Source organism: Glandiceps talaboti, chromosome 10, assembly GCF_964340395.1.
Source record: "Glandiceps talaboti chromosome 10, keGlaTala1.1, whole genome shotgun sequence".
Lineage (NCBI taxonomy): Eukaryota > Metazoa > Hemichordata > Enteropneusta > Spengelidae > Glandiceps > Glandiceps talaboti.
The window spans coordinates 13,541,229-13,567,628 of record NC_135558.1 but is presented as its reverse complement, the minus strand read 5'-3'; the positions used below and the strand labels follow the sequence as shown (position 1 = coordinate 13,567,628).

The 26,400-nt window shown below is 37.5% G+C and overlaps 1 protein-coding gene across 2 annotated transcripts in view; it reads left to right on the top strand.

Moving 5' to 3' along the window:
• Positions 1 to 3,746, top strand: part of LOC144440790 (gamma-aminobutyric acid type B receptor subunit 1-like) — a 212,038-nt gene extending 208,292 nt beyond the window's left edge. For both annotated transcript variants that reach the window (XM_078130179.1, XM_078130178.1), the window contains one exon: positions 100 to 3,746. In XM_078130179.1, coding sequence (XP_077986305.1) covers positions 100 to 360 — 261 coding nt within the window. In that variant the 3' untranslated portion in view covers positions 361 to 3,746. The remainder of the gene's footprint in view (positions 1 to 99) is intronic.
• The last annotated feature ends 22,654 nt before the right edge of the window (positions 3,747 to 26,400 follow it).

Here is a 26,400-nt window from a genome sequence, read left to right as displayed (position 1 = left end):
TCATTGATAATTGAAGTGTATCTGATCTGGGCAAATTAAACTTTGTGGGTGCAGGGAGATTTTTCTTTAATCACATTAACATTGTGCTTTCTCCCTCAGAGAGAAAATCGCATTCGTGAACTCAACGAGTTATTGTCCTCAAGAATGCGTGAAAGACCTAGCAGCACGACACACCTACGTGCACCATCACCGCAATGGTCTCGTCGTAGCAGCCACGGTTCCAAGCTAACGCCTCCTGTCGACACAATTGAAGACAGTGCAATTATCACTTCAATGTCCATGTCAGTGCCTGCTACCATAAATAGAAGCCATCGTAACTCGGCTTGTTCAGACGAGGAATTCTCAGAGTCCTATATATAGATGCGTCGAACAGATTACAAAAATAATTTACCAGTCAAACGAAAGGGGAGACAGTACAGTATATTTATAGAGTCTAATTTATAGCACAAAATTCATAGTTATGAGTCCTTTATTAAATGTAATTCATATTTATACGTTATTTTGTACCTTCCACACTTTTTAGGGGGAAAAAATGTTATTTCTTGTAGAAAAACTGAACGAGGACATTCAATTTTGTAAGAAGAGCAAACATTTTTTGTGACAAGCATACTTTTGTACTCCTTTTCCATGTTTTGTGTATTTTCTATTGGTGAGTGCCTTTGTTTGGTTGTCTTCTTGATGGTCTGGCCTGTGAGTGCAGTACGTCTGAATATATGTGGTAGCAGTGTAAGCTTTTAAGAAAGAATGCACCTCTGGGACCAATTTGTGTAGCCCAAATCTCCCAAAACTTTTGCCATATGAAAGCTTATGCCTGGTGCTTTTGAAATATTCAAAGAAATTTGGTTGTTCACCATCTTTTCTTCAAGGGGATTGCCAATAGGTTATTTTTTCTTGTAGAGTTCAGACAGCTTTTAGCGGCCATTTTGAATTAAAAATTTTGTTAGACTTTGGTATCATTTTGTCCTCTATTTCTCAAAGAATTGCTTGGTGCACCCCTTATTTTACTGCTTGATTTCACTGAGAATGGCTTGAAGTTGTTTTGAACACAATCAGCTGAGGCACATATTATGTCAGGGCTATTTAGTTTTAATGTTGTACACTTTTAGGTATTGCTTGTAGGATGCGGATATATGTTATTGCGATTAGTTTGTAATTTTCGCATCATCTTTCTAAGTCATGCACATCTTTCTTTTAAATATGTAGATCACCTCATAGATATGCAAAAATAGAATTATTATATTTACATGTGTCTGACTAATTCAGTCTGTTTTGTTCTATATAACATCTTCTGATATGCATTCTTTACTTTTTACATTAAATCTTACTTTGTACATTTGAAATGGAGGTAGCTGCAGCGCAAATAAAGAAAAGGGGAACAGAAAAGAAAATTAAAACCATAAAGAACTATGTATTGGACATAGCAATTAAGAGTTGATGAAACTATCACATTTTGCCTATTTGAAAAAGACCTAGACCTGTACAAAAACTGACTGATAATTAGCCCCTAGTGGCCAAACTGTACAATCTTTTGTTTTTCGATAAGTAGACTACTGGGGTATTGAAGACTGCACAATCATGCAATATGCATGTTTCGGAGTGTAAAACAACGGGAAAAGTCAACATAATGAACAAAATTACTGAGAAAAGATGAGTTTGTCATGCAGTCCAACTACATAATGACGTACCACTTGGGAGACATAGGCTTGTGATTGCTAAATCATGTTCGATGAGAGAGGTCAACAAGTGTGACACTTCTGCCCAGACAGGTTGTCATTCGCCACTGCCTACTTTCAGATATACACTTCTTCACCCCAAATGAGAGCTCTCTAAACGCACTAGACGGAAGGACTTGTTCACCTTAAAAAAAAGACTGCATATGTCTCAGTGAGTTATGATGTGCTTGCTGCTTCTTTCATTTCAGTTGTAGTTCTGGGTATATTGTCTTTATTTTTTAAAATCATGTTTCTCATTTTAAGATTCAATCACATCATGCAACTCTCTTTATTTCTACTATTTAACTATTTGGCAATGTTTTGCTTTGATTGACGAAATTGATCCAGAAAGTCTCTAAATAGATCATGTGAAAGTGTGTGGCAGATGATATATGATACATGATACATGAGCATTACAAGTGTTAGAGCGAGATTTTCAAATATGGAGATTAGACGGGATGCATTGATTGTGTATAGTTTAAAGCTGTGTGGCGGACGGAACTGTAAGACATGCAATAACTTGGGGAGTGTGGTTAAGTCGTGGTCAAAGTAGAGCATAATGCATTTAGTGGATTGATAGATAGATGTGTAGCAGATCTGTACACAGGCTACAGTCTGACAAGATGAGTGGGCAGATCTAGAGATGATCTCGATGGGATAATGGTTGATGTGCAGTGTATAAACAAGATGTGTGAAAGTTCTGGAAGAAAAGTACAGCTTTTAGAAAACTTTCATAGATTTGATGAGATACGACGTGTATGTGCATGCGTGTGTGTGTGTGTGTGAGAGAGACAGATCTATAGATGATTCTACAGCTTGGCACAAGAGGCAGATGTCCATAGAAGAGTCATGCACTGAGATCTTGGCAGATGGTGATATAGTTGCACAGGTGTGTCACAAATTGGTAGGCAAAGCCACAATTGGGCAGAACTTATGTAGGCTGACAGATGTATCACAGACCTTGAGGCAAGAAACAGTTTGCTCTACATGTTGTTTTTGTATGATCTATTTATTGTTCATAGCCTGGTAGATACGACGGGACAAGTCTAGCAGAACCGCAGACACGCGGTTTATTAATATCTGTAGATGCATGCAACAATGCTGTACAGCCCCTGTACTGTTCCATGTGGTGGTTAAATTATACCATGGTTCAGTACAGTTTGATAGATCTGTAATCTGTTTGCTGCATCCACATGTATAGGACTATTATAACACATTATGATCACATCTGGCAGTCATGCGGCTCGTTTTTATCCCTAACATTAACAATGATCTGTGTTTGTGTATACTAGTATGCAAATAGTTGACCTGACCTAGCATATTTGAATAACAATAACAGTGCCAATTATTTGACGCATTTCTCATAACAACCATTCCATATTAACATTTTTTTTCCTTTGAGATAAATTTTTGACTCGTTAAAGTTGAAAAATAAACTTTTGTATCATATCACTCGTTTGTGAATGTTGCTGGTGATGTGCACCCTGGGAAATATGAAGTATAGTAAGTTTGAAGTCAAGATTATGTCATGTTGGACGTTACTGACACTTACCCGTGAGGGCGCTCATCTTCCAGGCTTGTCAGCATGTTCGAATAAAGGCTGGCAACCGAGGCTTGCTTTTTAACCTATAATCTTCAGTGTGTTTGTTACTAAACTGTAGAAATAAAACAAACCCCTGTTTTGATGTATTTCATATCTAAAACGAATTTCGTGTCGTATCTGTTTTTTATTAAAAGGCCCACATTGGATTATGATTAGAATTTACAGGACTGAAAAAAAAGTTTTCTGGCAGAGTTACAGAAAAGACTCGATGATGATAAAGAGCAGTGAACGAGCGGTCCCCTGTAATCAAACATTACAGCTCCACTGATAAGATAACACTAATGCAACGACCCAGAGTTCAAATATAGCGGACTAAAAAAATAGCCCTTTAAAGAGATCTTCCCAAGTAGTAATCATTCGTTAAAATATGGTTACCTTTGTTTTGAAAGATTGCTAGCACTGGGTCTCTTTCATATATTTAGAAATCATATATATATATCATTCTACATGTACATCAAATTCCCCTCAGGGGAGTTCCGTGTTTCATTCACAATCATTATTGAATATACTATATAAAAATGCATGGATATGTTGGTGTTCATTTTTACAGGATCTAAAGATTCGTTTAAAAAAAATTACTATCAGCGGTTACAAAGAAAGTTTATCTTTTCATCTGAAATACCAATATAATAGATAAAATGTACAGGTAAAAAAATGCACTGATCGAAGCCCATGAGAGATCTTCTTCATGTCCCACTTTTTCTCTGATGTGAGTAAAAATGAATTGATAGGTTGATCTCCAACATAAAGATATTGCTGCAGGTCATTTATATACACTTTAGTTCTGTCCACATATCAGCCATCATTAACCCACCCTAGTTATCTGTCCATATTTCAGCCATCAATAACCCACCCTAGCTAGAAATTAACTGCGTGGCCTAGTATTTTCAACTAAACATTCCATTTTTATGAACAAATTAAAAGTTAAATTTCTTTTTTATCGGTAAATTGTTCACTAATCCTAGATTAACTTATAATTAGTCTTATTAAAAAAATCATTTCAAACTTTTATATCATAAAACAAATGTATGTATTAGTACTATGGACACTCTGTTTAGTAACTTTGGAGAATTGTTCACATTTTATAGTAGTTTATTTGGGTCAAAGGTCATATTTAGGTTTTATCTGCCTAGTCACTCTTAAGATATTATATCAATAATTGTATTTAGTGGTCTTCTGAAACGAGAAACAAGTTATTTTATGGGTATGGCTGCATAATATTAGTGCTTATTTTAATAGTATTCGGAAACGAGAAACAACTTTGGACGTTTGGATGCCTTTTAGCATCGGTAATTATATTTAATAGTTTTCTGAAACGAGAAACAGTTAATTTTATGCTTGTGGCCCAATAGCTGACAGCTTGTGATTGTGTCGGATGATATGCACAGGAGTTTTGTGATTTATCTATGCTCAAAAATCTGACCGACATCTGAAAAGGAAAGTATGTCATTTGAATTATTGATGGATTTAGGGACATACGAATGCCGATTGAAAAATGTAGATGAACAACGTACGCACTTTCGGTTGCTCTAGTAACACTAGTAGAAAAAATAGTACAGTTTACGACACTTTCCGTACTATAGTTCAGATTGAGTTCAATTCTGTACTTTTATGCTGATGAGGTGGACGTTTCTGTACTTTCCCATTAGCGCCTGTCTAATCGGATTATACTCGATCTGAAAAATAGTTCAGATTGCGAGTCGGAAGTGATTTGAATACATTTGCATTTAGTTCAGAATATATTCATGAGTTCACCCCCATAACCGGGCAGTAAACAAATGAATATTCAAATCTACCGTGCTTGCAATCAATACGTACATAAACGCTATACGTGTAGCTAGTGTATTCGATACATATGTATGTATATAAGCAGGCTTATGATATGAACTACATGGTTAGGACGTACGTAGATTGTAATATCACAGGGCTCATTTTGAAATAAATGTTCGTAGTACGCCTTTTCATTATGCACTACATACCGCCACCACTAAACGTGTTTCACATTTCTACGCGTTTGATGCATAGTAATACAGATTTAGATGACATGACAATCGTTTCCAATAATAGTTTAAAATTGGGCCACAAATATTGCTAGTGTATGGAGCTTCTTAACAAACCTGACCGGCCAATAGCGTCAACAAACTCACAGTAGAGACGTGCTGACAGATTTGAGTCTGTGGACATTATTTCTAGCTAAGTAAAATTGAGTGACTATTGGGAATATTATATGGCATCCATGTCGTCCATGTCGTCTATAGTTTCTGACTGACCGTGTTATGTACAACGTAACGCTGAACGAAATACGGTCCATCAGGAATTAACTAGACTAACCTCTATGGGAATAGTATTCTTGTCCATGTGTCGTTTATAGAACAATTAAGTGTTAGGGTGTGATCTTCACAGTAATAAACAAGCCTTTAGAAGAACAACAGGTATTCGCGCCTCAAATATCTTGGGCATCATCCAAATTACGATCATGAGCACCAAAGTAAAGGAAATACTTAATGACGTTCGGCATGCAGAACCCCCCCCCCCCCCCCGGGCCCGTACCTATGGGTACATGCCCGGCATCCATGTAACTGTTATATCACTCTACGTGACGATTCTGAGGGCCCTCATCTCTTATTCTCTTGTTTTTTTTCAATTATACTCATAACTCCTGTTTTTATAGTATAACTGTACAATTGGCTTCGATCAGTGCATTCCAGATTTTCATGAGTCATGAGTGCACATTGCACAGATATCTGCAGAATACTTAAAAGGATTATGGGTAATGTATGCATATGCGGGAAAAACAAACTGCTGTAAGGAGCATAGTCTCGCTGCCAGACTCGAGACTATCGTCCCTAATCTGTTTACCGAGCGGCGCAGCCGCGAGAATAGAGGGGGACTGGTCCCGCTCTTCTCGCGGCTGCGCCGCTCGGTAAACAGATTAGGGACGATAGTCTCGAGTCTGGCAGCGAGACTATAAGGAGCACTGACTTTGCCCTCATATCTTCATCCCATTTTGCACTGAAGAAGTTTCACATGGCTCTCATATTTCATATATACTCTTTCTAAATATATGGTGATGCAACATGAGTAAAAATAACTGGGGTTAACTAAGTTTGGTAGTCAATATAGCAGGTTTACCATCAAACTGACGCAAAATTTGTTTCAAATTTGTCTAGTAAAAACCGTTGGCCCAGTTGTCGATTAGGCTTACAAGTTACACAAAGCATGATAAGACACTGTGAATGGTGCAAATAAACAACGTGCGAAATGCCAAATACCAAATGCAAACAATACAAGCGAACAAAAGGGCCTGTATGCACTCTAATAGCCCGATATTTTGCCTAAAATCAGGCTCACATGTGCGAACGGTGTGTTTTTGACGTACCTAGTAGGCAGTGATGTAGATAATAGCCGGTTACCGGTCACAACGCCCAGCTATAACTTATAAGTATAACAGTTGTGGGACCGGCTTAGGAAAGTACTCAAACCTGACGATCATTGAACAAATTCTAAGGTTGGAAAATTAAATATGAGTTGCCCGGGAGTTCTAATAGCAAGTAAAATACCCAAAGTGTAAACAAAAAGATAAATTAATTCATAATTATTTGGAAAACATTAGACGATTACGCAGTAAAACAAGACTGGCCACGCTATCGCTAGCGAAAGCCTTCGAACTAGTTTCATAACGACCGGACGTTGAAGGAAGCGCGAAGCGAAGTGTGAGGTCAATGTGACGTCTCATGATGATGTATGATGCATCAACATGACGTTTACGTAGAGTTGCACTAAATGTTTTCTAAACTTCAGTGGAAAGAATTTTTGTCGATCAGACACTGACTATGTTTAAATTCTTAAAACATCTGAGAAAACTGAAGAGGGGAAGCAAAATGTGACACTGACAGACAAGCCAGACGTACGGCACATTTACAGAAGGCGAGGCACACCCTCTGATGCAAACTGGACAATTATCGTGCGTGTCACGTATAAGGCATCAGATGTAATACATGTAGCTAACCAAATATTCTTGTACTGCAGTCTTTCTTGTAACAGGTATTGGAAATTGTCAGAAACCTGATGATTTTATGACTGAATAAGTTTCGATACGGAGACGAGAGAGAGGGGGAGACGGGAGAGAGAGAGAGAGAGAGAGAGAGAGAGAGAGAGAGAGAGAGAGAGAGAGAGAGAGAGAGAGAGAGAGAGAGAGAGAGAGAGAGAGAGAGAGAGAGAGAGAGAGAGAGAGAGAGAGAGAGAGAGAGAGAGAGAGAGAGCGGAGACCAAACTAGAGTCGGTACTCACCCCACCACGACATATGCATTTTTGTGATTTTGAAACGATAAAGAATGTTAATATGGATATTGGGACGATTGGAAATCGGACGATGTGAATCGTAATCGAATATCTCAGACCATCCACAATATATGTCGTGTTGACTTAGGCGATCCCAGAAACCATTCTTAGTTTACCCCTTTCACATATATTATCAACCATGCTAATGTTTTGAAACAAATCTCGATTAACAGGTAATTTAGCGCTTGAAAGATGGCGACGTCCATACCCCCCCCCCCGGCTGCACATATTTTAATATGCAATTATACATTACCCCCTCCCCATACACGTCAGAGAAGTACAGTATGGTACACTATATGACACACTGTAAGCTAACAGTGGAAATCAACTTCAGTGTCCATACATATCAGACATAGAGATTTCTTTACAAATGGATGTGGGCTCATTGGGCTGTAACCTGTACTTGGAAAAACTTAACCAGCAGAGTTTTCTTTTTGAATCCTATGTCTTGACAGAAACGGCACCCCCCTTCGATAACTAGTGGGGAGGGTGTGTCCCCCTCCCACAGTAGGCAATTGTTTGAAAAATAAGGACATGTAGGAGGCCATTTAGCGGCATAATATTTCAAACCATACACATTATTGGAAGCCATAAAGTACTTGAAAATTGTCTTCAATACCCAAATTGTACTCTCATTAAATTATTTTACAACTGTATTACCTACGCTTTAACTAATACATAGATATTTTGGCAGACACACACATTCGTTTGGCCATTGGCTGCCTAATAATTAAATGTGTGGTAGGTAAATGAAGTGAACAATTTTGCAAAGTACAAGGTAAACGATTGCTCCTGTGGTTTGAATGTTCAACAAAGTCTCCACACAGAGAGATAGAGCAAGAGAGAAGGAGACATACGGCGACGAGAGAGAGAGAGAGAGAGAGAGAGAGAGAGAGAGAGAGAGAGAGAGAGAGAGAGAGAGAGAGAGAGAGAGAGAGAGAGAGAGAGAGAGAGAGAGGCATACACTTATACAAATGTAAATTTACTTGGTAAACAACTGCTCCTGAGGTTTAATTTTGGTTCAAATCATGAGCAGAATATTCGGGGGCCCTTTCAGACCATCACAATTGTCATGCCCCCTCCCTTTGAACCTCAATTTTGTTCATGCCCCCCCCCCCCCGTAAATTCTGACTCCAGCATAATTTCAAGTTTATTCCGAGCTCGGTATTACAGGCATTCGACTAGAGTCTTTATACCTCAAAGATATACAACAGTCCATTTCTGTACAAGGCATATCAGAAACCAAACATTTGCAGTGTGGAGTGTCACAAAACCCTGTGCTTGGTCCACTCTTACACGCGTATGCTGTCTATACACATCACCACTTGGAAAGCTAATCCGACATCAAAATCTCAATATGCAACAACATGCAGACGACAACCAGATTTACCAATATATTTCCCCAATCACATACGTCAACTACAGTAACTAAGATGGAAACTGTTGCACATGATATTAAACGACCCAAAATAAGCTAGTTTAATGATGGCAAAACCGAGGTCCTCCTTATCACGTCTCAGTTCAACAGGCTTCCTCGTCTCATGAACCACATCAACATGGGATCGTCTTCTGTGCAGTTAGTGGATTCAGCATGTACCATTTGTGTAACAATTGATGACCGTTATAACCTCAAGAAGCACATCTCGTTGACATGTAGATCAGTTCTTTTTCACCCCCGAACAATAGGTCGCATCATTGACAGTGGAGGGGGCCCCTCCACTGTCTATGGAAACTGTTGCACATGATATTAAACGACCCAAAATAAGCTAGTTTAATGATGGCAAAACCGAGGTCCTCCTTATCACGTCTCAGTTCAACAGGCTTCCTCGTCTCATGAACCACATCAACATGGGATCGTCTTCTGTGCAGTTAGTGGATTCAGCATGTACCATTTGTGTAACAATTGATGACCGTTATAACCTCAAGAAGCACATCTCGTTGACATGTAGATCAGTTCTTTTTCACCCCCGAACAATAGGTCGCATCATTGACAGTGGAGGGGGCCCCTCCACTGTCTATGGTCGCATACGCCAGTATCTTACAAACGGAGTTTGTCAGAACCTTGGTCATGCACTTATATCATCGATACCCGACTACTGAATGGCCCTTCTGTATGGGCTGCCAGCTAAAAACATTGTCCCTCTTGAACATGCCCAAAATACAGCAGCTAGGATTGTGTCAGGTACAAAGAAAACAGATGACGTCACATCGGTTCTTTCAATAACACAGTTTAGTTAGAAATCACACTGGCGTCAAGTGCAGTTACATAATATACCAGTAGGTAGGGCCTACATGTGCATGTAGTCTCAGGTCACTACATTGTGGTCTGAGATGTAGTTTACACCACTATGACCTAAGAACTTGAACCAGGGCTGAGGAGAAGTGGTCTTAGGTTAAAGTTTTGCAGCTCTCGTTCAGCAATCTCAAAAACATTTCAGCCTACTTCCCGTAATGAACACTTGTCAAGCATTTTTGTAGCTCCCATACTCAAAGACTACATATATGTTTATATACGACTCAAAATATAACACTGAAATTTACTTTGAACACGTTCAGTTTCAGTAGACCTATTAAAACCCAAAATCTCCACTGTATAATTTAATATCGGTAATAGTTTACAGTCAAAAACTTTTAAATTTAGTTTTGACTAGGAGGTCCCCAAGTTTTGCAAGTTGACTCATGACCGCAATCATTGCTTTACTCGCTTGAGCTGCAAGCGCTAAATACCATAGACCACTGCTTGACATAATCACGCCTAGATATTCATAAAAAGCGAACAACGTCGAGTTTATGACCACCAATAACCACTTTTCAATTTTCTTAAGAATTTCATCTCTTAGTAAATACAATAATTTTAGTTTTGACATACATGTAATTTACTTTCAAAAGACAATGTTAGAAACCCCTACCCCATTGATTCCTGTGGGAACATGCCTTTCGTGAAGAAAAAATGGTTACATAACATGTCTACAAGAATTGTTGGAGAATGTCTATGTAGAATGCCACACTGATCCCATATCCACACCTTGAGTTTTATTTTTATTGTTCTTCAATGATCTCCTTCAAAGTAATAGTCTGGATGCCAATATGGTTTCTAACTAAACCACGTCTAGCCAAAAGCCCCTCAAATAGCACAAAAAGTTGTTCACCCAATCAGTGAAACCTAAATGTTTTGGTGATGTAAACAGTATATAAGTAGCATCATGGGCTGACAAATATACCACATTTGAACATTACTGTCCCAATAAACACTAACTTTATGAGGGACTGTGTTATTGGTTAGAGTTTTGTGATTTATTAACAAAGACATGATGTTAATGACTGTGTGGGTGGCTGTAAATGAATTTTAAATTGCATCTCATGCATTTCAAGACTTCTAGAGTAACGACTCTGACTATACTTTGAGTGGAGGTATAAATGGTAATGATACAGTATAGGAACTAGACTATCAAAGTAATTACCTTGTCCAAAAGACTACAGTCGGATATTAATCTCACCATTAATGCCTGAATTTATGTCTATCAAGGTGGATCTGATAAGATCATGGAAATCGAGAAACTTTCATCACTTTGGACTTGAGCATTGAATACATTTGTGAAGTACTCAGACCATGATTCATGTTTTTTTTTAGAGATTAATTCCACTAGATCGTCCACTAAATCGTCCACGAAAACAAATACATTCTATCATTCCACCATGTCACTCAACAACGCGCATCGAATTCTATCACTTGAATTTCCGTTATTTAGTCGTCTGAAGATCGTAACGGCCTCCGTACCATAACTTGTGTACTTTGTGTAAATACAGCTCTACTTCTCAGTATTGAGCACTTTTCCTTCAGTTTATGACTTACCTCTTATATATATATATATACTGATCTGATATATATATATATATATATATATATATATATATATATATATATATATATATATATATATATATATATATATATATATATATATTACCATTGCTCGGTTGACGGCAACGCGGTCAAAGATATCGGGTTCTTTGCACAATACACGTGTATATAGAAATGATGTCCCTTAAATTTCCCCTCTTTTCATTCTTGCTCTTTTCAACTACAATATAGATTTTGATAATTTCCATAGGTCTCACGAGATATACTCTTCAAGGAAAAACAAGTTCGTGTCGGAGTTTGACACGAGAATAGTCTGTGCTTGGAGTAATTATACTGTCAGTATAATTTCTCAAAGGTATGTGTTATCGTGGATGTTTAAACATTATTTATACTTTAATGGTGTTATAGATTTTGACCCAAGCTATGCATGCCACGGTCACAAGCTATATTGCGTCAGATCGATTTGCCAAACAAGTTTGCCAGAATTAACGCATCCCATCAAACCATGGACCCTCCACAAAGGTGGAGTGTCTATGGTCAAACAAATGACAGGTCGCAGAAACTATGGTCATGGAAGTATGAACGTCGTTTATACTTGTACGCCGTGACATACAATGAGCGCAGTGCCATGATTGACCGGATTATTCAGTGTCGACAATCCCAGTTAATATAATCCCAAAGGCAAACTTGTTTTATTTACCACCTTGCCAAGCAACACAGGGTGGTGGCGAGGCGAAGTTGTAATGTACTGTCGCTTTGATATTCACGATTTTGGAAAGGAAATAGATAACATCGGGTTAGATCTTGAGAGTAAATAAGAAGAAAAGAAGAGTTAATTTGAAATCAGTGATAAACGAGTTGTCTATTTTTAAGAAACTAAATATAAGGAAAGCTATGGGTCCTGATAACATATGTGGTAGGTTACTGAATGTCTATGCATCGCAGTTAGCTAGTGTTTCCAGTAGATTGTTCAATTGGTCGTACAATGATCATACGATATCAACCATTTGGAAAACATCTACCATCTGTCCGGTCCCTAAAAACTTCCAAGGCATCGTCCTGTAGCACTGACTTCCATTGTGATGAAATGCTTCGAGCGTATTTTACTTTGTCAAAACCCACAAAAACATTCACACCTTGACCCATACCAATTTACATATTAAAGTAATAGAGGTACTGATAATGCAACTCTCACATTACTTCACGATGCGTATACACATCTTGAAAAACCAAGTTCATTTGTAAGACTATTGGTTATTGATTTTTCATCAGTCGTTAACAGAAGTCAACCAAACATGATGGCTCATAAACTTAGTTATTTAAACGTTAACCCCAAACTCATCCTCTGGATAATGGATTTTCTTGTCAACCTTTCCCAGTTTGTTCGCTACCAAAAATTAAGTTCAGCCTTCCATTCAACATTTAGGGGTGCCTCACAGAGCACGATACTCTCACACAAACTATTTACACTTTACACAAATGACTGCTCATCAGGTACCGATACAAATCCACTTATCAAATATTCTGATAACTCTGCATTAGTTGACCTGTCAAATTCTGACCGTACTTATTTCGATGAAGTTGATAGGTTTGTTACTTGGTGTAAAGAAAACTACTTGGACGAAAGGTCGACTTTAGGAAGAACCCTAAAGTAGTGCCCGACCTTTTTATTGACAATGTTAAAGTTGAACAGGTGACTAAATATATATATATATATATATATATATATATATATATATATATATATATATATATATATATATATATATATATATATATATATATATATATATATATATATATATATATATATATATATATATATAGGAACAGTCTTGGATAATAAATCAAATGTTAAGGCCAACACAGATTTCATTAACAAGAAATGTCAATCTAGAGTTTACTGTCTACAACAATTGAGGGGCCTAAAATTTTGTAAATGCCAAGGTATTACAGACATTCTATCGGAGTTTTGAGTCGGTTTAACATTTTCTTTTTTGTGCTGGTTTGGTAGTCTAGGGACTAGCTACAAGAGTGTCTTGAACAAAATTGTAAATGTGTTTAGTAAAGTATTGAGTGAAAAGTAGACTAATTTGAATGAAATGTTTACATCTCGTGTACAAAACAAAGCTGGGAAAATGGTAAATGACAAAGGCCACATTATGTCCCAACACTTTGAACTCCTGCCATCAGGGAGACGATTTCGTGTCCCTAAATTCAGAACAGTCAGAACCAAATCAAGTTTTGTGCCCACTTCAACTAAATTTTAAACCAAACTAAATAATTCTATTTCAAAGACATCTGCTCTGCATTCCAGATTGGAAGAACCGCGTTTTTTTATTGTCTTTTTTAAGTTGATGACCATTTCTGGCAAGACTTCACTCACAATTTTCTCGATTTTACTGATTTTTCTTCTTTATTAAAAAGGTTTAGGGTCGGCACCGGATTTCTAGAATGGAAGCGTTTGGGGAGTTATGTGTGATTTATTTGTTGAGAAAGGTTCAAAGACAATAAATATCGCCATAAGGTGGCACTTGCCGTTCCAGTGAGGAACGACTAGTGCCACCACGGTAGTACTCGACAATTCGATGGACCACGGCCAAGTCCGCCATTCACAATTTTCAAATCACTTGAAATAAAGCAATCTGGCAAAACTCGCCCATGTGCATTTACAATCTTGTCGCAACTAATTCTAGTAGGTAAAACCATAGACCCTCCACCCTGTCTATGGTAAAACCTAGTCGCATTCATAACTTTCATCGAGGGTAAGGTAATTTTAGTCATCAACTTCTATAAAGTCCAAAATGAAACGATAAAACATGTACATTTTGGAAATTATCCCATGTATAATGCCAGATTATAAAGTGACAAAGAGTGGTTCATCTGAGTGGATAGCTTAACCTCTTGACGATTTATAAACAATGGGAAATAGGCAGCTATCTTGATGTTCATTTTAACCTATTTTCCCGGAGAATATTTTCAGAACTGGTATCCAAATTACCAAGATCACGTTTTTCATATTTACTGATATGCCGCTTTAGTTATGGCCGGTTTTGTGGGATGTTTTGCGTGCACAATGTAAACCACAGACAAGGCATGTAAACTTCTACTTGCCGCACAACCCGTTTATTTCAGGCTTGGCCTCTTACCACTCTTGGAGGAATTGTACTGACTCCTCCAAGACCACGTCTGACACAGTGGCCTGAAACCCATAGTCTATCGCGAGTATATTGTCTACCCTTCAAGAGACACACATTCTCTGCCAGTCACCCTTTTAAAAATACGCTTGTTAAACGTCTGCTCCTGGAGTTAAATTTGGTTCAACTCATGAGCAAAATATTTGTACGTGACTCCGGGCCCCTTTCAGACAATCCGAATTTTCACGCACGTCCCAATTCGTTTTTTTCCCGTGACAACAATTTTTCTCCTGAGCCTCCCCCTACCCTAATCTAGTTCCTGACGACCGTATTCCAATTTTACACTACATCTTTACATATTACGTATAGTCAATGTCATTACTCTCGTTGCCGATGTGTTGGCAATTATATACATGTATATATATAATATCCATAATCACAACATATTTCCTGCTCAAAGAAGAACTGTTTCAGCTTATTCCATTTCGATATAAACAGACAGAGAGTCCAGGGATAAAATACCCATGTACTACTCCTTATATTACTGGCTAGGTAATGTCAACCGTAAAATAATCCAAGCACCAGCGTCCCTAAAATCCGTGAAACAGTGTCGATATTACAGTATTTTGCTGACACTTATTACTTTCTGTAACTGGTCTATATTTGTGATATCATGGTAAATATGCTTGGAATTTATGGCCTAACAAACCAGACATTACGTAGATTTGAATATTGAAGAAAATCAAAAACAAAAACAAGGCCATGGCCATGGCCGGTCAGGTACTGATATTAGTACTTTAGACATCAGTGGGGGTCACACTTGGTCATTGAAACTATATTGACCGACCAAAATTCTAAACATCACGGATAAATAATTTCATATCGAAATGTATGTACGGAGATTCAGGTTTTTAGACCACGTGGCTTTGACATGACATCATCAGCTAAATTTGCAATACGAAAGTAACGTAAAACATGGATGTATCTAGTAGGGAGCAAAGTCCGCATGTCTGTATGGATGTTTGAAGATTTACTATCAGTATATGGGAGGCATAGAGGGAAATATTTGAATAGCGTTATTTAACGTTACATAATTCATAACTGACTACTAAACTCCCGTCAAGAGGATTGTTTTTGCTTCCATTTATCTGTATTAATTTTTTTTAAAGGCAGTGATGGTGACTGCCAATGCCGGTAGTGAAAATATGGCCCGCACATTCTGAAGATTTTTGTATCATACAAGTTCAATGTTGTAGCTGAGAATGTGATTTATATTTATAACTCAGTAGAATGGGTACCGGTACTGATGCGAGGGATGTGAACCAACCTTTGTGTTGCGTGCTTTTTAATATCACCGTGTGTGTGTGTGTGTTGTTTGTTTGTTTGTTTGTAATGTAGATTCGTCGTTGATATACTGCTACTAGATCAGACCGTGGGTTATACTTCCATGATCAGAACATGACCAGACACAACTCTCCACGGCACCATTTTGGTTTTACAACTTTGATTACTTTGTTTTGAATAGCTTTTGTCAAGTTCTTGACTTTCCTGATATGACAATAAAGCAAGGGCGGTGAAATATTATTATAGTAGTCCTTCAAAAAACAAGACAATTTTGAAACTTTTAGTGGAAAATGTTAGTGAAGACACAGTTTACCCGCATAAATTAACTAACAAAAGACAAAAGAAATGTACACATGGTTCATTTTCTAGGTGTCGACCTCATGAATATGCACCAAGATTTAGAACCGAGTCAGCTTTAAATGCGTTCACACCTCCAAATCTGGTCTGGACAATATTGTCTGGGCTTAGTCACCCTTTTATGCGGACTACAGAGCGGCCCTGGTGCGGACTATTTCTGCCACCTATTAATGCCTGAAAGTCAAGTGGCATATGCTGAGGTTGTGTACAACCAGCAACCCATAACATTTTAGCAATCTACAGTTCTACCTCAGTATGGCTATTAGCCATGCTAGGTAGTTACTATAATGATTAATATAATGGTTGTCTTGGTAAAAGTTGTCGACCCCCCCCCCCCCAAAAAAAAAAGAAGAAAAAAAAAAGAAAAAAAGAAAAAAAAAGATCAACAAAACATTCTATGATATTGAAAGCGCTCCTGGCATGTAATTCCATAGAACAGTTTCCTGTAGGGAATGGCAGCGATTTCATTCAAACTCAAAGACAGAGATGTTGCTAACCAACGTGAACAGCCATAAAAAATTGTATGTGAATGAGTATGACTCTGAGATCCCGCTAACGGTTTCATTGTTGTCGGTCTAACCAGAGACACTGGAGAACTTCACTGTCTATGATCTAATCGTATTGCTCAGTGTGAAAACCGTGCAAAGCGTTACTATTTTGGCGTTGTATTTTCGCACATTTTTGGTTCACAAGGGTCCAATAATTTAAGCTTGAGTTAGGAAATAGGCCTATTAAAAAAATTGTGTTGTTCCGATTAGGCAAAATAAATAAATAGGTGGGGTAGGTAGATTTATTTTTATTCATGTGCGAGTGTCTAATTCTGGTTTTCCATTTTTTCCAAATGATCTCTGTGTTATTGGCTTCTTTCCATTAGATGTACAACCATTACAGATTGGAGGAACAGTTTTATATTGTCTTTTTAAGTTGATGTCAGTTTCTGCATCCACTATGTCTCGTGAGACTTCACAATTGTTGCGATTTTGTTAGTTTTTCAAGAACACGTAAAAAAAAAGTTAAGGGTCGGCAGTGAAAAACTAGGTGGGTCGGGTAACAGAAACCAAACAGTTATTTTTTAGGCCTAAGGCATAACGTAGCATATAAATCTACCCAACCTGCGCGAGCAAGATCTGCATCGGTCAATGTAATATTTACATGGTCTATTACAATTTGGTAAAGTGTACCATTGTATATGCTTGTGCGAGACGTAAAAAACATCATGCCGTCTAATTGTACGAAACGATTTAGTCACTATGGTTTTGAAGTCAGTGAGATAATGTTTGTGAAGTACCCGGTATCGTGATGTTATCGCTTGTATAGAAAAACCATCACTGAGGCAAAATCTCACTTTTATCATCATTCATTTTTTAAAGTCTTCAATCATGCCAATTAAAAATATGGATACTGCAGTCATTTATGTGACTTTTTTTCCAAAAATGTTTATCGTGCATCTCGATTATATTTTTTTTCGTCTTCGTAACATCTTTTTTTTTATTGTGCCAAAAGTAGTAGCTACCACATATAGAACAGTGGAAAAATACCGAATGAGACTCAGAAATGTAAAATCATTTACTTCAATGTCCAAATCAAATGCGGACATCAGAAAATGATGCATGCACGTTGTGATGGACTCGTGATTAGCTCTAGTCCAGATGCCAATTGGTATCTAACTAAACCATAGACAATAGAGAGGGTCCTCTCTATTTTCTATGACTAAACCAAGTTTAGTGAGTGGAGGTGTAAATGGTAACGATACTGTTTAGGAACACGGTGATAGGAACTAGACGAGATTAGCACTGACAACACACGCTCCGCGAACTCCAGCAAAGAGGCCTGGTGGGGGTATATAGAGACTTGTCAGAGTTGTCGGAGCTACTGTTCATGTACATATAAGTTCCACGTATTCTCAATTTATTTCGTGCTGGATAGAAAACAGTCAGTATAGTCCTTGTGTTCTCCAGTGTATAGCCGATGGATTGGATAGTGAGAGTCATGATATGTGTGATACATTGTAGTTTATACACCAGAACTGAATTTTAGACTGATCCCGTCGGCATCTTCAGAGAAAGCATCAAGCGGGTACCACAATAAACTGAAAACGTAACGACTATAAGCATAACTATAAGTTTTAATTTACATGGAACTACGGTCATATTTGATAAGCTTATCCCCCACTTCCACATATGGTCTCATACCCCTTGGTCAGCGAAAAGCCAATCATGTTCATGTCCGGACATACGAGTTATAAATGGGGCGGTCATATGGGTTAAGTTAGGGTGGAATATAATATATGGAAAAAGTCTGATTGATACTGGCTGTGATGGGTAGTAGAGCATTTTTTAATTGTCAAAAACAGGGTTGGGGGACGAATGATATGATTCAAAACGTCATGACTTTCTGGTATATCTTTGTTGTCATGGTGTGTTTCCAGTTGAGGATGGCTGTCTTTGACTGGCTACAACAGTAAGTGACTGATTTTGAAAGCAAAGAAAGTGGAAGAACATTGGTGTTAGTTAAAAAACTATTGTTATTAAAGATATACAAGTAAACGCAGCAAAACAATTGAGAGTCGGTACGGAAAGGAACAGATGACCACAGGAAGGTGTTCAGCTGTTCTTCATTGTTCTTTGCAATTTGACGACCGGGCGATCACATACTAGTAGTTGTCAGTGTTTTCGCTAAAGCAAAATACACGGAGATGGTTCAAAATCACTTGACTATCATTTCACTCTTATTTAAATCTACAAATATCTCATTAATATTTTCTCCCAGCTTACTTCAAACTATATGACATTTTCCATGAAAAAAAGGTGCGTATCTGGAGCAAAGAAGTGTTTCAGATATCAGAGTGTTCACGTTTGCGTGACCAAGACATAGACATAGACTGGCAAGCGACGCCATGAATTGTGATCGAATCCCAGGGTCGGATCGGTTGTAGATCAGTGTTCATGATAATTCATTTGCGTGTTCAATTACTAAGTCATCGATGTAGGGTTATAAATTCAGTGACTACACCATCAACAAAGTTACTTCTTACTATAAATCATGTTGAAAAAGACCCTAGGAAAATGTCTAAGCAACAATGACGGGTGTTACTTTTTTGCAGTGTTTATCCAAATAGTAATCGTCGAATAACGTGACCCTGGCTGAAAACTGCGACAGTGAGTGTACCATAAATTCCCAAAACAGACTGACCAGAACAGACATATTGACACACAAAAAGTGTGCAAGTTTACATCTTGTGACAGGTTTGGTTGGGGTCACCTCCATCGGCTAATGGTCGAAATCGTCATTGTAAAATATTTTTAATTACCCTCAACTACAAATCAGCGTATCGTTGACGATCATTTCAATCGTAAGTGTTTAGAACTGATTCAGAAGTAAAACGTAGAATTATTAATGACAATGGTATGCAAAGTTTTGTTGTTTAACAATCATCAGCGATTTGGCATGTTTGCACAAACCACAGATACTTGTTAGTGCATACACTTTTGATACTTCTATTCTATAAGGTAAAGGCTAAATTTAAAAAGACATGATCCCAGTATTAACTTTTTTGTTGCGGCTATATTTCCTAAGTGAGGTGTGCCAAAGAAAGTTTTCCCATGATACTTTGCGCCAGTGCGACTTTTTGACATTGTACGTTCGATGTTCCCAATGAGTAAATGGAATTTTATCGAGAAGTCTATTCATATTTGTTTATGACAGCAAGATATTTTCAATTTTCTGTTTTTGGTCATTTTTGGGGTCAAAAACTGTCATTTGTTTTGTAAATAAAAGAATTCAAAGTAAAAATGAATGACAGCCGCAAAACTAATCGATTGAATGGGCTGACATTTGGTGTGCAGGTATGTTAGAGTATCTGGATGAAGAATTCTTCAAGAAAATTTGAAGATGACATTGATATGCAAATACGTCTAAAACGTGCTGTGTAGTATCATATTATAGCCATGTTATTTTACAATACTCGTGAGAAAGTAGAATTTATTGGTGAAGTAAAGTTGCTCATACACCTAAGAAAATTTGACTACACTTGAATACATAATGAGCAAATGAAATGATCACAACAATCACATATCTTTGTAATGTTATGACTATACAAGATCTAATACAGGGACGAATGGGGTACTTATCAAATAATGCCCTCCGGAACTCAGAAATAAATGTAGATGCGCTGTACCATGCAGTTACGATCAGCGGTTTTGAACTATGGAGGTAGGAAGGAAGGAGGTAGGAAGGATTATAGTCCTACCACCATTTCTGAACAAAATCGTTGTCCTTGAATTGGAATGGTATGCTTTTAATACAAAAGTTGCACAAACATATGTTCTTGCTTTCAAAAGTTTTAGAATTAACACCATGATTTCACCGTCGCCCATACTGAGGTTTTCCTGCATCTATTGCTATGGATTTTGTTGGTGGGACTTTGCTGTACTGTATGAACACTTGTTCAGACTCAGGCCACTGAAACACAATTGCAAAAAAAACCCGTAAAGACACGAAGTATCGTTTTGCACAACGTTCGGCTTGAAGCAGGTTTGAAGGGTAACCATGCACGACAGAGAAGATGGGTTTAGAGCCCCATTTACACCTAAAACAAAAAGCGATTCTAGTCTGTTCCTATTATAGTGGTCTGAGGTTCAGATCAAAGTGCCGCATTCATCCACAACATAAAAAATCATAGACCCTACACGACTGGCGTTTGTAAAAGTCAGTTTTAAACCATAATTACTACACCTCTTTATCTTCTCGGCAAGAACATGCAGTGCTGCAATCCAACGTGAGGACCTCTCACCAACTTTCAGATCACTTCACATTGGGAACGTTGGTGAGAGTTCTACTAATATAATTCAGACTGAGGCAAAAAATATAGCCTTTCTGAGTTGAAATCCGAGGTTTAAATCCTGATATCTGAAAATTCCCAATCAACCCAGATTACATTGAATAAAAAATAAGTCTAACAAACAATTTATGATTTTTCAGTCCCGAAACTTGCTATTATCCATACACTGTATACAAAGCTAAATACACGGTGATTGGTGTATCGCACTCCTTGACTGAGTGGGTCGGAAAAAAAATAGGTAGACTCACTTGTCATAAATCGATTTATAAATCCACAAAGGCACTGTGACAACTAAAGCAGTCCCTTTACAGACCATTTTTCTTTAGAAATAAATAGGCTAAAACAATACTGAATGACAGGCAGTCCAAGGTATGCGAAACCATAAGCGAGCGCGTACTCACGATGCTAGATTAACACACTATTTTACCTGCGCATTGAAGACGCACAGTAAAAAGACCAGTTTTCAACATTAATGCAGGAAATACAAAGCTAACAATTCAAAATTGTATAAAATGTAAGAAAACAAAAAACAGGCGACAGTCAGAGCATGCATGAACTTCGATTTACAATACCATTATTAAGTTCTTGCATTTTGGGGCTAATGAAGTCATAGAGACTAGAGTGGGCGAGTTTCATCACAGTTAGTATAATCAATGGCACCGTGATAATTCTGACTTTCACTTGAAACTGGACCAGAACAGTCTAGGTCGGACGAGTCGTCATCATCAATTCAAAGGCGACGTAACCAAATATACACCGTGAATTCATCTTAGATCGCACCGAGTTGAACAATCATGTCTGTCATTGTAGAATGTAGACCTTTACGCTGTTTGACCGACTATTGAAGTATAACCCACATAGGTGATATTTCATTGACCTACATGGAAATGCTTGTAAATACTTTTTGCAAGTAGTAGTAGCTCAGACCACTCTAGTATTTTAGTGGTCTGAGGTAGTAGTAAGAGTTTTTGCTAACGTTTACATGCTAGCGTAGTTGTACATGTACGTATACATGTCAGTTCGTATGTACATGTACATTAAATGTAGCTCTCATCATATCATACACTGTACATGTGTGTAACCCTTTTCTTTTGCACCCTCCCCCTCCGCCTTCATGTGGTCAAACACAGACAACTAACTAACTAAATAGTGTTACTGTTAGTTTTCTGTGGGTCAAACAATTAGTGTACACGCCTTGAATCACATGCAGGCGAGATAGATTTGAATATTCATTTGTTTACTGCCCGGTTATGGGGGTGAACTCATGAATATATTCTGAACTAAATGCAAATGTATTCAAATCACTTCCGACTCGCAATCTGAACTATTTTTCAGATCGAGTATAATCCGATTAGACAGGCGCTAATGGGAAAGTACAGAAACGTCCACCTCATCAGCATAAAAGTACAGAATTGAACTCAATCTGAACTATAGTACGGAAAGTGTCGTAAACTGTACTATTTTTTCTACTAGTGTAATGCGTTCTCCCGAATCAGTGCACCACCTGTGCACCTGTCGTATGACGTCACGAATACATGTATATGTGCTATACGTTTAGTTTGACGTCATCAATAAATGTGTTATGCGTTTATGCAAGAACTTCATTTTTGGTCACTACGACGTGACGCGCGATGTGAAGTTTAAGTTAACAACTTTCAGTATCTATTGCCGAAACATTTCAAAACTGTTCTTGATAAAATATATAAAATATAACTTTACTTTGATTCTGTACGTACACGTGTTTTTTTCATTGTATAAGCGTCTTAAGCAAGTAAACGAGCGTATTACTTTATTCACAAGTTTTTCGTTTCGATTTGTAATTCTAGAAAACCCATGAAAAAATACACACTTTCTAATTTCGACTGTTGAGGGCGCAAGACTGCCAGATTGACGATCAAAATCGCGCATCTGCTCCATGGCAATTTGTCGCCCTCAAGGTAATTATTATCATGATCCGTTGCCTTGGTGACAAATACACGACAAATTACATGGAGCAGACTCGTGGATTTAAAAGTTTTTTCCCACTGCACCCATATGATATTAATATTTTAATTTTCTTCATGGACGAAGAAAGAAAAAAATGCGTAGTGAGAATATATATAATTGTCGTTTTTTTTATCATTTCATTTTTGTCGAGAAAGATGTCACATTACGATGAACTTTTGATTTTTTAACATTGAAATAAATCTTTGTGTTTTGATATTTGTGTGTCGTCACTTTCAGTACTTGTATACAGTACGTTGCAGGTTACTGCTCATCTCTGGTCCTGATTGATACAACCACACATAAACCACACAGCTACATTACTTAGATAACAAGATACTTTAGAATGAATGCAATTTCTTTGTCTAAATAATTAATCTAACATTCCACCATGCAGACACATTGAACATTGGCGCCCGCGTGTCTGCATCTAGTTGCAGTACGTGATAAAAATGTAGCAAAGAACTTGCTATCATAGCGTAGTATAGAGTGCGCAGTTTCGTATTGCTGGTTTCTGTGTGGTTGTACCGAAGTGAGTCAGTGAACACTAACATAAAACGGGCTGTAATTATACAGCGATGTAATCAACCCTGGCAATCATATACCAGCTGTGAAACATAGACACGCAAATGCAGGTAAGTATTAAAGATACCTACTTCACGATGGAGATTGACACAAATGTTTTAATTACTAACGAATCTAAATACTCCGTGCTGCAAACTTGAAAACATTGTTCATTAATTATATGTCTCTTGACCAGTAAATACAAAGCTAAATATATTCAAAAGTGCATCATAAATGAGACTATAAAGTCAAAACAGGCGATCGGCGACTGACGTAGGTAGGCTCGAGCACTTTACGAAAATGACTACAAGCGTAGCGAATTATGTATTACAAAAATGGCCCAACCCAAAACAAGCAAACTGAATTGGAGGTAGAAATAAGGTAACCATTTTTATAGTGGCCGTGATAAACAAAATAGAGGCTATTAAAGAAAACGTTCCCGAAAGATTCTGAATAGGATAATAAAAAAGCACAATTAAATAGATTAATGAATACATATTCTTTCAAACAAAGCATGTGACTTTAATTTGATCCGGTTCGTGCACAAAGTAATCAACATTACATAAACTGCCAAGTAACTTCAAACTGAACTCGAATTATTTGTAAAAGGCAACATTTTTGGTTCAGGTTTTTTTTTCTTTCAAATATTTTGAAGGATGAAGTTCATTGATTCCAACTGATGCCAAGATTTCATTCTGTTTCCAAACCCTAAGTATATGTTAGGGATAAGTTTTTACAATCAATTGCACTTCATCTCGCCGAAACAGTGCAGTGTGTCAAAAATGTGCATTTTAATTGTTTCAAACATTACAAATGAAAACTAGAGAAGATGAAGTCATTGTTTTGTTTCACTGTTACAACGAAAGACGTAGATGTTGCACATTGAATTTTGCAATCTGCAATTTGTTTTACGTTATACTTGTATCAAACTTTACTTCATGCTAGACTTCGAGGACTCCAGTGGTAACAATGTGTTATAATTTCCTGTGTTTTGTTTTTATTCATAGGGAGTCGCCGTGTCTGAAGTCTAGCAATATATGCATGAACCAAACAAAAAATACATTTGTGACACTCTCTATTTCGGAGAGGTAAGGTGGAATTGGCTGTACTCTCCGAAGAATAACGAGACCCAGCGAGTGTTGTGATCGAACTGCAGGGGGAACTATTTTGCTTTGCTTCAACCAGCTGCAGATCTGAGTTTCAACGTTCGCACAAACTACAGATTATTTCAGCCTTCCTTTATTGGCTGTAAAGCTAAATCATTAGCGATCATACATCCACTTTAACAAAGTCTATTCTCACCGTTACATACGACAAGAACAGTCACGTGTTGGCAATTTTCAGTTAACTGTCTTATATCATATATGTACGTGCAACCCAGATTCCGACCACAGGGGGCGGGCTTCGATATCCATTCCCTTCCCATGGTAGGAGCGGAAACGGGCAACGTCGGATCACTAGAGTGGTCTAGTATCTGAGAATCAACTTTACTTATTGAACAACATATAAGGCTATTAAAATATAACCATGGGATACAGGAAGTAAAGCGAGTAAAGCAGGACAGTGCATATGAATACTAATTATTGCAGAAATTTTAAAATCAAGAAATATTTTAGTGGTAGGTTTTAGTTATCGATTGCCATCCCCATCATGCCACCATTTCATATAGTGTATTCCTTAACATAGTACAATTATCAACGAAACATCAAACTTTAGATTTACTGGTCACGTATTATGTTCATTAGAACTTGACCGCTGGGGGCGTACTTCTCGGGGATTAATGTTGAGATGGACATCCCGCAAGCACACCCCACCGGAGACAATTTTTTTTTCAACTTTCGTAGTAATAATTTCGTAGTAATAATTGATGGCACCTATTTTACCGTTGCTACAACGAAGACTGGTGATTTGACGACAATTTGATGGTTATCATATGTGTGACAATGTGAGAACGTTTTGGCAATTTTATCATGGATGTCATGTTAGTAGCTTACTAGCCCCGGTAAGATGTACAAGAAGAAGACTAAGAGATGTAAAATTAAATGCTCTTTGGTTGCCTTACAATCTTATACAAGTGAATGTAACTGTGTTTGTTTATGATATACGACAGCGGCCAATCATTGAAACCCCCCCCCCCCCACACACACACATATCACTTTTGTTTGTTTTATGTTCAATAACTGTAGTCTGCAAACCGGAACGATGAAAGCTTAAAGAAAAAAATTACTATTTAGATTTGTAAAATATGTATACTACGTTGAATTAGGGTAATAGACTTTCCAGTGGACGACACTGATCTAGTATTGACAATGCAACTAATAAGCTTGCCAGTGAAGGTTCATTTTGTGTCATTCAACTTTTTCGAGTGTCAAACGAACAAACAAACGTACAAAAAAAACACAAATAAGAAACAAACAAACAAGCAAATGTATTTTTTATCTTAGAGTAATGTATGATAATGATACTGTACGATTTCTAATCGAGATTGAATTTCAGTAAACTACTGTATTTATTCAACTATATACTCTTGTTTACTCATGACTTTTGTTTTATCCTGTGCATGACTCTAGTGTTGATACTCACCGACTCGTCGTCACAGTTGGCAACTTGAAAAATTAAACTTGACCGTTGAGGGTGCTCAACATATCTACCTACAT